This window comes from Xenopus laevis, chromosome 6S (genome assembly GCF_017654675.1).
Source record: "Xenopus laevis strain J_2021 chromosome 6S, Xenopus_laevis_v10.1, whole genome shotgun sequence".
In the NCBI taxonomy this organism is placed as follows: Eukaryota; Metazoa; Chordata; class Amphibia; order Anura; family Pipidae; genus Xenopus; species Xenopus laevis.
This window is the reverse complement of record NC_054382.1, coordinates 11,492,922-11,506,665: the sequence shown is the minus strand read 5'-3', so window position 1 is coordinate 11,506,665 and position 13,744 is coordinate 11,492,922. Positions and strand designations below refer to the sequence as shown.

General features: G+C 37.0%; 1 protein-coding gene across 1 annotated transcript in view; it reads right to left on the bottom strand.

The window, feature by feature from the left end:
* The window catches only part of ube3c.S (ubiquitin protein ligase E3C S homeolog), a 77,800-nt gene extending 70,346 nt beyond the window's left edge, over positions 1–7,454 (bottom strand). Inside the window, 2 exon segments of the mRNA NM_001087330.1 lie at positions 3,223–3,335; positions 7,446–7,454. Coding sequence (NP_001080799.1) covers positions 3,223–3,288 — 66 coding nt within the window. The 5' untranslated portion in view covers positions 3,289–3,335; positions 7,446–7,454.
* Positions 7,455–13,744: the final 6,290 nt, after the last annotated feature.

The following is a 13,744-nucleotide window of genomic DNA, read 5'->3' as shown; positions in this document are numbered from 1 at the left end:
AAATCAAAGGCAGGGGAGGCAGTTTGTGGAGATTAGTCACCCCGAAGAAGAGGAGATTTGTCGCAGGCGACTAATCTCCCCAAATCTGCCTGTGTGCCCTGACCCTAAAGATTATATCTGTTTGTCGAGTGGCTAAATATAAAATACTTTCGTCAGCACCAGTCCTACTTTATGTGATAAAAGGTCTGAAGACAGTGATCAATTAAGTAAAGGTCTGAAGAGTCTATGGGAGACGGCCTTTCCATAATTCGGAGATTTCTGGATAACAGGTTTCCGGATAACAGATCCCATACCTGAACATACAGAGCTCTTCAATTTATTCTGGTGTTCCTTTCCCTTCAAACCAAAATAGAGCACCATCGCACTTTCTATCAGGCTCAATGTGATTGGTTAATCGATAGATTATTAAACCAACTACCTGCTGCATCAGGCAATGCAGAGTTGAGAATGAACCAATGCTTTGATTAAGCAAGCTAAGAATTGCGCTAAGGTCACAAACTTGAAATAGAAACTTGCAGCTATTATTATAATTGCTACATTCAGAATTGATGATTAATAATCTAAAGAGTATTTCAAAGGACTTCCTGGAGGAGAGCTAAAGAGATGTCTCCTGCTTATTGCTGTTATACAGACAGCTTCTATATTTGTGTTTCTCACTCTTGTGTATAATGGTGAATTGCCATGAAGGGCTCAGTGACACCAGATCACAGTATCTTTGTTGCTTTTCCCAGAGTAAAGTAAGTAAATAAGTAACAGGACTTATTGCACGAGGCTAAAGTTTGAGCTTGTCAATAGCAGCAATGATCCAGGACTTCAAACTTGTCACAGGGGGTCACCATCTTGGAAAGTGTCTGTGACACTCACATGCTCAGTGGGCTCTGATTGGCTGTTGAGAAGCGAAGCTTAGGGCTTGTCACTAATTATCCAGCAGAAAATGAGCTTCCCTGGCTGTAATATAAGATGATGCTACAGGTTTGCTGATTATTAAATTCTGATGCTAATTGCACTGGTTTCTGTGCTGCCATGTAGTAATTATGTGTATTAATTACTAATCAGCCTTATATTGTGACATTTCTATTCTATGTGTACTGTATATTGTGAGTGGCTCCCTAAGCTCAGTAAGTGACAGCAGCACAGAGCATGTGCAGTGAATCAGCAAAAAAGAAGATGGGGAGCTACTGGGGCATCTTTGGAGAAACAGATCTTTACTGCTAAAGGGCTGTGGTTGCCTTGGGCTGGTACAGAAGCAACAAAACATAATGTACAACATTTCTAGCAACTTCTTAAGTTAAGCTTTAGTTCTCCTTTAACGCATGCCTTACCTAATGCAGTGCTGTCCATATATAAGGTTGCCTTGAGAAAGGTCCCTGAGAGGACCGAAACGTCACGTTGGCTAAATATGCACATATGAATACATTTCTTTTTCACTGAAATCCTGGTGTTGCTGGTCATTTTTTGGTCTACATAAAATCCCTTACCGGGCACCCAGGTATAGAATCAGGAAGCGGTGTGCCACCCTACCGACTATATATATATATATATATATATATATATATATATATATATATATATATATATATATATATATATATATATATATATATATATGTGTGTGTGTGTGTGTGTGTGCGCGTTGTGCTTATGTAGGCTGGTGGTTGGCCATTCAATATCAATGTTTGAAAATATATAGCCCTTGAACTCAATGGAGTATATTTATCAAAGAGTAAAGTTAAAGGAGAAGGAAAGGTAAAATTAGAAAACTATCCCAAAATGTTGCCAATTACCCCCTGTCCTGAAACGCTGGGTTTGATTATGTCTGTGTGCCTTTTAAAAGCTCTGCTCACATTACAAACTTATCAACATTTCAATAACTATGAGGGCGCCATGTTCTTAACCCTATACGTCACTTCCCCATTAAACTTATATCCTCACTGCCTTCCCTGTGCTTGTAACATCGTAAGCGGAGCGGGAGTTTAGAGAGATTGCGTCTCTATGGTTACGGAAGCGCTCTCGCTCAGCGTACAAGTGTTGCGAACAGGGGAGGAAGGGGGAGGAAAGGCTGCGTGTTTTGTCTGACTGAGGTCTGTAATCAGTATTTCATTTATTTGTGTGTTTAACCAACGATGTTACAAGCACAACGTTTAAATAGGCTGTTAGAACGGACCAAGCATAGATAGTAATGTCGTTTGGGTGTCATGTGACTCGTATAGCTTCTTGCACAGGGAAATTTATCTGCGCATGCCCAGGGCACGGAGGCATGGTTGTGCGCATGTGCATGCCCTGAGATGGGGATTTTTATTAAGAGACTGGCGTGATATACTTTCAATCTACTTGGCAATAATTTGGAATTCAATTTCAAATTAATTTTACAAGGAAACTAAGTTGGAGATACGCTTCTGGTAAGCAGATCTTAACATACTGGCCAGTACTTTGAGCTGTATTTGTATTTTGACTTTAGTTCTCCTTTAAAGATCACTACAGTCTGCTACAGTGAAATTGTACCACTCTCCATGTCTACGGGGTTTTGAATGGCATATTTATCAAAGGATGAACTTTCACTTTCACCCATTGATAAACCCGCTTTTAAAAATCCCATAGAAATGAAAGGAGACAGAATTTCACTCTAGAGGACTGTGGTGATCTCTAACTTCACTCTTTGATAAATATACATTAGACAGGGTTATCTGGACAACACAGAAAAGTGGATATACAAAATCAGGTGCAGTTAACAGTATTAACTACCACTATTTTGGATTCTGCCGAACCCCCAAATCCTTTGTGAAAGATTCGGCCGTATATTGAATTGAATCCAAACCCTAATTTGCATATGTAAATCAGTGAGGGAGAGGGAAAAATAGTGTGCGCCAAAAAAATGTTTTACTTCCTTGTTTTGTGACGAAAAGTCACATGATTTTAAGGATTCGGATCCAGTTCAGCAGGGCACAAGGATTCAGCAGCTGAAAATGGCTGGATTCGATGCATCCCTAGTATCAACCCATCAAATCTTCTTTTATTATCAAACTTGCAGTAGAATTCTCAGTAGAAAGTGCTGATTGGTTGCCAAGTGCAGTGTAGGTTAGAAGCCATGATATAAATTAGACCTAAAAGTACATACAAAGCACTCACATGCCACGTATCTGAGCAGCCACCCATGATGTGCCGGCAGAATTAAAAATCGATAAAAACAAGAAAAATACTTTTTGTCATTTAAAGAGTCCTTACCTTTCTGCTGGCTCCCCTGAGCGAAACCTTCGGCCTTGTTTTAAAATCTCCCTCAAAGCTGAACATGGTTACAGCTTATCCCATCTAGATGATGTAACAATTCAGAGGAGACGCTAAAAAAAACAAACAAAAAAAAAAACAAAGATTTAGAAGTTTGGAAATCGCTGTTCAACCAACTCTGCACAGAATCATTTTTCTTGGTTCAAGGCTTGGCCTTTTATCAAGCTGCTTGATAAAGGGTCAAGCAAGGTCTGAAACATTGCTGTAATGCCCCTAAAAGAGCAATAAAGGCATTTAAAGGGGAACTATTGCAAAAATGTATATTTTATATAAGTCTAAAAACAACTGAACTAAAACCTTAGCTTTTATATTTACCTATACAAGATATACAATGACCTGGATGAATGAAAATCTTCATAGTCATTTTATATAAGTTTCATCATGCTGAAATGAGAACGTTTCCAAATATAATCAATTAAAAATTCTGTACCATTTCTGAAATAATCAAGTTTATCTTTACTATTTGTCTCTCAGTATTCTGTGTTCATGCGGCAGTTGGGTGGCAGATATTCATTGACAGTTAGATCCAATATATCTTATAGGGGGCTTCCTTACCTAGCAGATGAATTAAAATTCAAATAACTGATTCCAGTAGAAACAAAATCTAACAAAATAATATAGTCACACATAAAAATATATAAGGCACAGGGGTCTAGTACAGGTATGGGATCCGTTATCCAGACAGCTCCGAATTACGGACTCCATTATAATGAAATAATCCAAATTTGTAAAAATAATTTTCTTTTTCTCTGTAATAATAAAACAGTAACTTGTACTTGATCCCAACTAAGATATAATTAATCCTTATTGGAAGCAATCTTATTGAGTTTATTTAATCCTTAAATGATTTTCTAGTAGACTTAAGGTATGAAGATCAAAATTACGGAAAGATCTGTTATCTGGAAAAACATCTAGTTACACCACTGTTCTGCTCAGCTACCCATAAGCATTGCCCTGTGTATACTATAATGGCCCTTTAGGCTACAGTATCAGACAGATTTAATATAGATGATATGGTATGAGCTGAGGCAAATATGTGAAGAATAATTGCAAGATAAACTGCTTTGTGTGTGTCCAACAGGGGTTTTTACATTAACAGTATTAGGGTTTTTAATGAGTTTATTTGAACAGTATTAGGGGCGGGTGGTCTCTAGCTCAAAGAAGTGCCTTGTGGGTTATATTTCTATGGGAAATAGAAAAAAAGGAAAACCAAATGCAAATTGAACTCAGAATATCATTTTCTACAGCATACTACAAGTTAATTTAAAGGGGTGGTTCACCTTCCAAACACTTTTTTCATTTCAGTTGTTTTTAGATTGTTTCACAGAAATAAACCCTTTTTTTGATTACTTTCCATTATTTATTTTTTACCGTTTTTTTTTTTTTTTTTAAATCTAAGTTTAAAGTTGATTGTTCCTGTCTCTGATATTTCAGTCTGGCAGCTCAGTGATCAAAGAGCATCTGAACTGTTACAATTTGTTACATATAGTTGATACATTTAGTTGATACATTTCTCAGCAGCATCTCCGGAATATTAGCAACTATTGTATCGAGTCTAACAGCTGCCTGTAATGATACTCAGAGATTCTGCTCAGCAGGGACAAAGATAAGAAATGTATCTACTAAATGTATCGATTTAGAACAGTTTACCGGGTCGGCGACCCCCCCTCCCAGAGCTGCTTTAGAAGGTGAAAAATTACACTTTACACTTCAATATTAGAAAAACGGTGTCACATAGAAAATAGAAAGTCATTGGAAAAAGTCTTTATTTTCTGGTGATCTATCAGAAACCAAATAAACTGCAAAAAGTGTTAGAAGGTGAACAACCCCTTTAAAGGTGAACAAATCCTTTTTTACGTCATTAGACATATAAGTCTATTAGAAGTAATCTCTGAGTTACATGACCTGTATAAAAGCACAAGGCCTCATGCTTTTATATGGCCATGGAACTCCTTGGTGACTTATAATATCTTCATATTTTACAATAGGGGCTACTTTATTCACTATATAAACTTCCAGTAAATGTAGAAGAGCAAGAAGCAAGTACAGTGCCCTAATCAATTCACAGTGACATATTTACAGCTCCCTGGGAGTCTACATCAGATTGGTGATGCCATAAAGCAGTTATGTTGATGACATCACTATCAGACAATAATGACATCTAACAGTCTGACAATTACATAGGACATTATTTAAACTATGACATCAGCTCAGGCCCCCAGGGGCACCGGATGAATTTGAGTTCCTATAATGTGGCCAATGTCACCTAACACAAAGGGTCAGCACAGAGGCAGCAGCTGTGTTTCATATGAGCTGCTGCTCACAAGCTTGGAATTTCCCTAGAACATGACTCAGCACTCAGCCTTCCTTATATATTATATTATTATATAATATTTTTATGGTTTTTCACTATAATTAACATTGGCATCAAGCAAAATTTTTATAATAAAACACTGGCCAGGTGGCAACCCTACTCAGCACTACAGAGAGGGAAACAAGGAGGGTTATTACTGAGATCCTGACAAGGGAATCCCCCCATGAACTACACATCCCAAGATCCTTCAATAGAAGTACAGCTAGGGAGATTCTGGGAGTTGTAGTTTTAACAAGTAGGGTGGAGGGGGATTCTGGGAGTTGTAGTTTTAAACCAGTAGGATGAATACTGGGAGTTGTAGTTTTAAACGAGTAAGGTGGAGGGGGATTCTGGGAGTTGTAGTTTGAAACCAGTAGGATGGAGGGGGGATTCTGGGAGTTGTAGTTTTAAACCAGTAGGATGAAGGGGGATTCTGGGAGTTGTATTTTTAAAGCAGTAGGATGAAGGGGGATTCTGGGAGTTGTAGTTTTAAACCAGTAAGATGGAGGGGGATTCTAGGAGTTGTAGTTTTAAAGTAGTAGGATGGATTGTGATTCTGGGAGTTGTAGTTTTAACAAGTAGGGTGGAGGGGGATTCTGGGAGTTGTAGTTTTAAACCAATAGGATGAATACTGGGAGTTGTAGTTTTAAACGAGTAAGGTGGAGGGGGATTCTGGGAGTTGTAGTTTGAAACCAGTAGGATGGAGGGGGGATTCTGGGAGTTGTAGTTTTAAACCAGTAGGATGAAGGGGGATTCTGGGAGTTGTATTTTTAAAGCAGTAGGATGAAGGGGGATTCTGGGAGTTGTAGTTTTAAACCAGTAAGATGGAGGGGGATTCTGGGAGTTGTAGTTTTAAAGTAGTAGGATGGATTGTGATTCTGAGAGTTGTAGTTTTAACAAGTAGGGTGGAGGGGGATTCTGGGAGTTGTAGTTTTAAACCAATAGGATGAATACTGGGAGTTGTAGTTTTAAACGAGTAAGGTGGAGGGGGATTCTGGGAGTTGTAGTTTGAAACCAGTAGGATGGAGGGGGGATTCTGGGAGTTGTAGTTTTAAACCAGTAGGATGAAGGGGGATTCTGGGAGTTGTATTTTTAAAGCAGTAGGATGAAGGGGGATTCTGGGAGTTGTAGTTTTAAACCAGTACGATGGAGGGGGAGTTGTAGTTTTAAAGTAGTAGGATGGATTGTGATTCTGGGAGTTGTAGTTTTAAAGCAGTAGGATGGATTGTGATTCTGGGAGTTGTAGTTTTAAACCAGTAGGATGGAGGGGGATTCTGGGAGTTGTAGTTTTTAAACCAGTAACATGGAGGGGGATTCTGGGAGTTGTAGTTTTAAAGCAATAGGATGGAGGGTGATTCTGGGAGTTGTAGTTTTAAAGCAGTAGGATGGAGGGGGATTCTGGGAGTTGTAGTTTTAAAGTAGTAGGATGGAGGTTGGCAAGTTGGATATCCCTGGTGAGGGTGGGCTCCCAGTAGAAGGATTTATATTGGAGAAATGACAATTATATAGGAAACATATTGCAATTGGTCCCTTTTGATGAAGCTAAGGGTCCCTGACTCTTTAGACAAATCCATATATTAAGTCCAAGGGGCCCCTGAATACTAGGGCCTCTACCGGCGTGAGGGATCCTGGCAATTGTAGCTGGAAGAAAGCAGCTTACTAGGGTTACTATTCCTACTACAATACAGCACCTAACATAGAAATACAGACACACGTTAGAGATGAGCCCTAAGCTGTATCCCCTCCTTATCCAAAGCCGGCACCGCTGCCCTGACCCCCTGACAGGTGCCCACCGGAAGACCGGTTTTACCTGCTCAAATCTCACACTGGGGCGCCGCACAGCAACAACAGGAGCCGCTCCGGACATTTGCCTTGACAACGGAAGTTCCACCCCTAGCAACGGGCTCCCTAAACGCTCAGGGATTGGCCGCAGTCGGCAAACGGCATCCTTCTCTCTGGTTGGGGGATGAAAACGTCAGTCATAAGGTGGCACTGGGCGGAGTTATCCGTGACAGAGGGAGAAGGCTACGACTGAACCGCGATTGTGAGGAAACAGATGGGGACGCAAAGACAGGGAGAGTGTACGTTAGGGATCGCGTCTTGTGTGTATGTGTGTGTGTCTGTGTGCAGCTCGGGGAGGGAAGGTTATACGCTACTGCCCACAGCTGATTTGTCCTGTGTTCAAAGCATCATGGGAAACTGAAGAAACGTTCCATAGAGAATGAACTATAGCTGTTGATATAGGCCTGGGGTTTCATATGGCCAGAGGCCCAGTAAGTAGGGAACAAAACGCCCATTTTTTGTGCCCACACCCCTAATTACCATGTTCATTTTTACAAAATCTGGCAGGTTATTACACTTTTGCTAATGAAGGTGAATTGCCCTTTAAACTGTGAGTCACAGTTACCCCAGGATACCTGCTTATCTTACATTGTTTCTTTGCTTATCTTAAATTGTTACAATTGTTTCTTTGCTTATCTCAAATTGTTACAATTGTTTCATTGCTTATCTTAAATTGTTACAATTGTTTCTTTGCTTATCTTAAATTGTTACAATTGTTTCTTTGCTTATCTCAAATTGTTACAATTGTTTCATTGCTTATCTCAAATTGTTACAATTGTTTCATTGCTTATCTCAGGTTGTTACAATTGTTTCTTTGCTTATCTTAAATTGTTGCAATTGTTTCTTTGCTTATCTCTAATTGTTACAATTGTTTCTTTGCTTATCTCTAATTGTTACAATTGTTTCATTGCTTATCTCAGGTTGTTACAATTGTTTCATTGCTTATCTTAAATTGTTACAATTGTTTCTTTGCTTATCTCAAATTGTTACAATTGTTTCATTGCTTATTTCAGGTTGTTACAATTGTTACAATTGTTTCTTTGCTTATCTCAAATTGTTACAATTGTTTCTTTGCTTATCTCAAATTGTTACAATTGTTTCTTTGCTTATCTCAAATTGTTACAATTGTTTCTTTGCTTATCTTAAATTGTACAATTGTTTTGTTGCTTATCTCAAATTGTTACAATTGTTTCTTTGCTTATCATAAATTGTTACAATTGTTTCTTTGCTTATCTTAAATTTTTACAATTGTTTTTTTGCTTATCTCAAATTGTTACAATTGTTTCTTTGCTTATCTTAAATTGTACAATTGTTTTGTTGCTTATCTCAAATTGTTACAATTGTTTCTTTGCTTATCTTAAATTTTTACAATTGTTTCTTTGCTTATCTCAAATTGTTACAATTGTTTCTTTGCTTATCTCAAATTGTTACAAATATATTTTGCCATGTATTCTGGGCTCTCTGCCAGACCAATTGAGTTTTAGGGCAGAGACACAGGGGCAGATTTATCAAAGGTCTAGGTGAATTTTTGATTTCAAATTCGATCGAATGCGCTATTCCTTCAATTTGTATGTTTCGAATTCGGCCGAATACGGACATATTAGAGCGAAAACAGACCTATGCGACCAAAAAAAAACTTCGACTTAATTTCAGATGGTCTTTTTGAATTCGAATTTTGAAGTTTTTTCAATTCTAAATTCGACCCTTGATAAATATGCCCCACACAATCAGATTCGGGGAGATTAGTCCCCCGGCAACAAATCTCCTCTTCTTCGGAACGACTAATCTCCCCGAACTGCCTTCCTGCCGGCTAGAATGAAAATCGCCAGCGGGATGGCACTCGGAGTGCTTCGTTTTCCGAAGTCGTCCAAAGTTTCCTCTTGACAACTTGGAACGCTTCATTACATTGCCCCCCCCCCCTCGAAGAGTGGCCACTGGACCCTCAAGCTTACCAGGAAACCTGGGATGGGACTGTCTCCTAAGGTGGTCAGCCCTGACATCAGATATTTTATTGCAATATCTTATTCCAATATTTTATTGCAATATTTTATTCCAATATTTATTCCAAAATGTTATTGCAATATTTTATTCCCATATTTAATTGCAATATTTTATTCCAATATTTTATTTCAATATCAGATTGTTTTATTGCAATATTTTATTGCAATATTTTATTCCCATATTTAATTGCAATATTTTATTCCAATATTTTATTTCAATATTTTATTCTGCTATTTTATTGCAATATTTTATTCCAATATTTAATTACAATATTTTATTGCAATATTTAATTGCAATATTTTATTCCAATATTTTATTGCAGTATTTTATTCCAATATTTTATTGCAATATTTGATTGCAATATTTTATTCCATTACTTTATTGCAATATTTTATTCCAATATTTTATTCCGATATTTTATTGCAATATTTTATTCCACTATTTTATTGCAATATTTAATTGCAATATTTTATTCCAATATTTTATTCCAATATTTTATTCCAATTATTTTTTTTTGCAATATTTTATTGCAATATTTTATTCCATTGTTTTATTGCAATATTTATTGCAATATTTTATTGCAATATTTTATTCCAATATTTCATTCCACTATTTAATTGCAATATTTTATTACAATATTTAATTGCAATATTTTTTTTTGCAATATTTTATTCCAATATTTATTTGCAATATTTTATTCCCTTATTTTATTGCAATGTTTTATTCCAATATTTTATTCCAATATTTTATTCCAATATTTAATTCCACTATTTAATTGCAATATTTTATTCCAATATTTAATCGCAATATTTTATTGCAATATTTAATTGCAATATTTAATTGCAATATTTTATTCCAATATTTAATTGCGATATTTTATTGCAATATTTAATTGCAATATATTTTTTGCAATATTTTATTCCAATATTTTATTCCAATATTTAATCGCAATTTTTTCCAATATTTTATTCCAATATTTTAGTGCAATATTTTATCCAATATTTCATAGCAATATTTAAACATTTTTATATTTTATATAAATAACGCAATGCCTTTGGGAGCAGCATTAAATGAGTTAGTGAGCGACGTTGCTAAAGAGCAGGGGTCACCACCTTTTTTACCCATGAGCCACATCCAAATGTAAAAAGAGTTGTGGAGCAAAGCAAGTATTAAAAGTCCCCAGGAGTGCCAAATAAGGGCTGTGGTTTGCTATTTGGTAGCCCCTATATGGACTGCCAGCCTACAGTACACTTTGTTTTTCTGTAACAAAAACTTGCCTCCAAGCCTGGAATTCAAAAATAAGCACCTGCTTTGAGGCCACTGTGAGCAACATCCATGGGGTTGGTGAGTAACATGTTGTTCATGAGCCACTGGTCGGGGATCATCGAGCTAGGAGATGGATTTCCTCGTGATTTGTCTATGGGAGGACAAATGTCTCAATGCTAACTTAAAAATATACGGTAAGGAGCAATAACTCAAGAAAACCATAGGCAGCCAGTTGACATTATAAAGTGGGACACCATTATTTCCATGGTATATATATATATATATATATATATATATATATATATATATATATATATATATATATATATATATATATGGATTAGCAGTGCAGAGAATAGCCAAGGTCAAACAAACATTTACATTTATAAAATAACTTTGAAATCATTGAAATGGTTCAATTGTTCCATATAATTAAATGTTATAACATTTTACATTTGAAATGTTCTCCTCTTAAAGTGGACCTGTCACCCAGACACAAAAATCTGTATAATAAAAGTCCTTTTCAAATTAAACATGCAATCCAATTTCTATTTTTTATTAAAGCATTCATAGCTGTTGTAAGCTCATTTAAAAGTCTCAGCTGTCAATCAAATATTGTCTGCCCCTCCTCTATGCCAGTGGCATAGAGGCGGGGCAGACAATTACTTTCACTTTCCATTCAGCACTTCCTAGATGTCACTGCTCTCCCCACATTCCCCCGTTCTCTTTACCATTTAATTGTGTAACCAGGACATGGGGATGGACATCAGGTCCCCCATTCTGGTGCACAAACAAGATTCTGAGATGATACAAGGCTTGCCTTAATAACCGTGTCCACAAAATGGCTGCTTCCTGTTTGCTATAATTATGAATTCCCAGACTGAAGGAAAAAAGATTCAAATAATTTATATAGTGTAATTAAAGTTCATTTTGCTTGACTAATGTGATAAAATAGGATTTGGAATGTTATTTTTTGGGTGATGGGTCCCCTTTAAAATACAGTATTTTACCCTCATGGCGCCAGGGAGACATTGGCGCCACCACTGCTAAAATGACAGGAGCGTAGTCTGATACATTAAAGCAAAAAAATATGCTTTAAATTGTTTCTCTCTATCGTGTTATTGCTTGCAAATTAATTATTAATAAAACAGGGTTAGTAGGAAAATAGGGTTAATTGAACAACTGTGTTGTGCTTTTAAAGTCATTATTCAAATCCAGCTTCATGACAAAATACTAATTGGTCATTAAGATTAAAGTGGTGTCTCACCAGACGTTGCAATAATACTGATTAACCACAGATCAAAAATTGTCTGCTGCGGGTGCTTCACTTTATTTTCTTTTTTAATTTAATTATCGCTGCTTTGACAGCCCCCCCATGTTCATCGCGTAGATCTTTAACTAGCTGTTATTCCGGTGACTGCTTTCTTAATTGTGCTGTTGTCAAGATCAATAATTCATGATCATCTGTTGAAGCTAATGAGTTTGTCCAATTACAGTAGTTGAGCTCTGGTAGGTTTAAACACGGTGCGAAAGGGCTGAAGTAATTTAGATGATTGCAGGGCAAAGGTGTGGCTGGAATCTATAAGCTAATTCAATAAACTCTTTTGCTAATGAAGGCCCTCGGAGGCATTGTAACACAACTAAACTAGTGCCTCCCACTGTATAAAGGTTCATTTTCTGCCTTGGATTCCAATGGGATTTATGTTAGAAATAACGTAAATTGGTACACGGAATTTCACAATACAATAAATCACAACATGCCATCACTCCGACACCAGGGAGTAATTAGAATACATTCTACTAAAAAAAAAAAATAAATAAAAGGTAGCATATTTAATCTCATCCCATTTACAATATACTTGTTATCCAAACGCATAGACTTTCTGGAAGTAAAATAAACAAATAGCTACTGAATTTTAGATTTTTAGAAACGTAGTATGTGGGAGGCACTGCATTTGCCCAGCAGTAACCACTAACAACCAATCAGCAATTAGCTTTTGTCTGCCTACAGCATATACAAACTATTCCATGCTTGTTTGCTATGGGGTATTCTTCTAGGGCAAATTTGACCAGCGTTAGTAAGGTAACCCCGCAAAATGGTGTAATATCTCTTTTTAGTATTATTACTTTTCAATTATATAGCATCAGCACAGCACTTTACAGAGATTGTGCATCATTCACTTTTTCCTGACCCAGTGAAGCTGACAATCTGTAAAGTCTATAGGCTAAATGTATGAGGACATCTTATTATTGTATTTGGCTATTTAAGCCATAGCTTCATCATCTCCATGATAGGTGCCACACCAAAAACCTTAAACCAGGGGCCACTCTCATTACTATTATTCTTCCTCTCCTCACTCAACCTCTATCCTCTTCATCTCTTTATCATTCCATTTATTTAACTTCTTTGTTCTCATAGAAATAGGGAATAGCCATGAAATAGGCCAAGTGTTTAGCAGCATGAGGGCCAACTGACACCTAGGGGCAGATGTATCAAGGGTCGAATTTCGAGGGGTTAAATCCTTCAAAATTCGACTGGGGAATAGAATCGAATAGACAATTCGAGCGAATTTACGCGCTGGCGAATAGTCGAATGGGCGAAATAGGTGCACGATCGAATATTCGATTATAGGATTTTCATTTGATCGAACGCCTTTTTATTCTTTCAAAAGCTTAGAAAACAAGCCTATGGGACTTTCCCATAGGCTTTTAAAGGAATTTCGGTAGGTTTAATCTGGCGAAGTAGGCAGTTGAAGTATTTTTAAAAGAGACAGTACTTCGACTATCGAATGGGCGAAAAGTGGCAGCGTTTTTTGCGCTCAATCCAGTACTTTGACTATCGAATGGCGAATAGTCGTAGCGTTTTTGCGCTCGATCTATTCGAATCATTCTACTCAGGCGAATTTACGCCAATTCGATAACTACTCAAATTTGAGCTTTTTTCCCTCTATTCATTCACCCGAGCTTGGTGAATGGGCCCCGTGGAGTTTTCCTGGTATT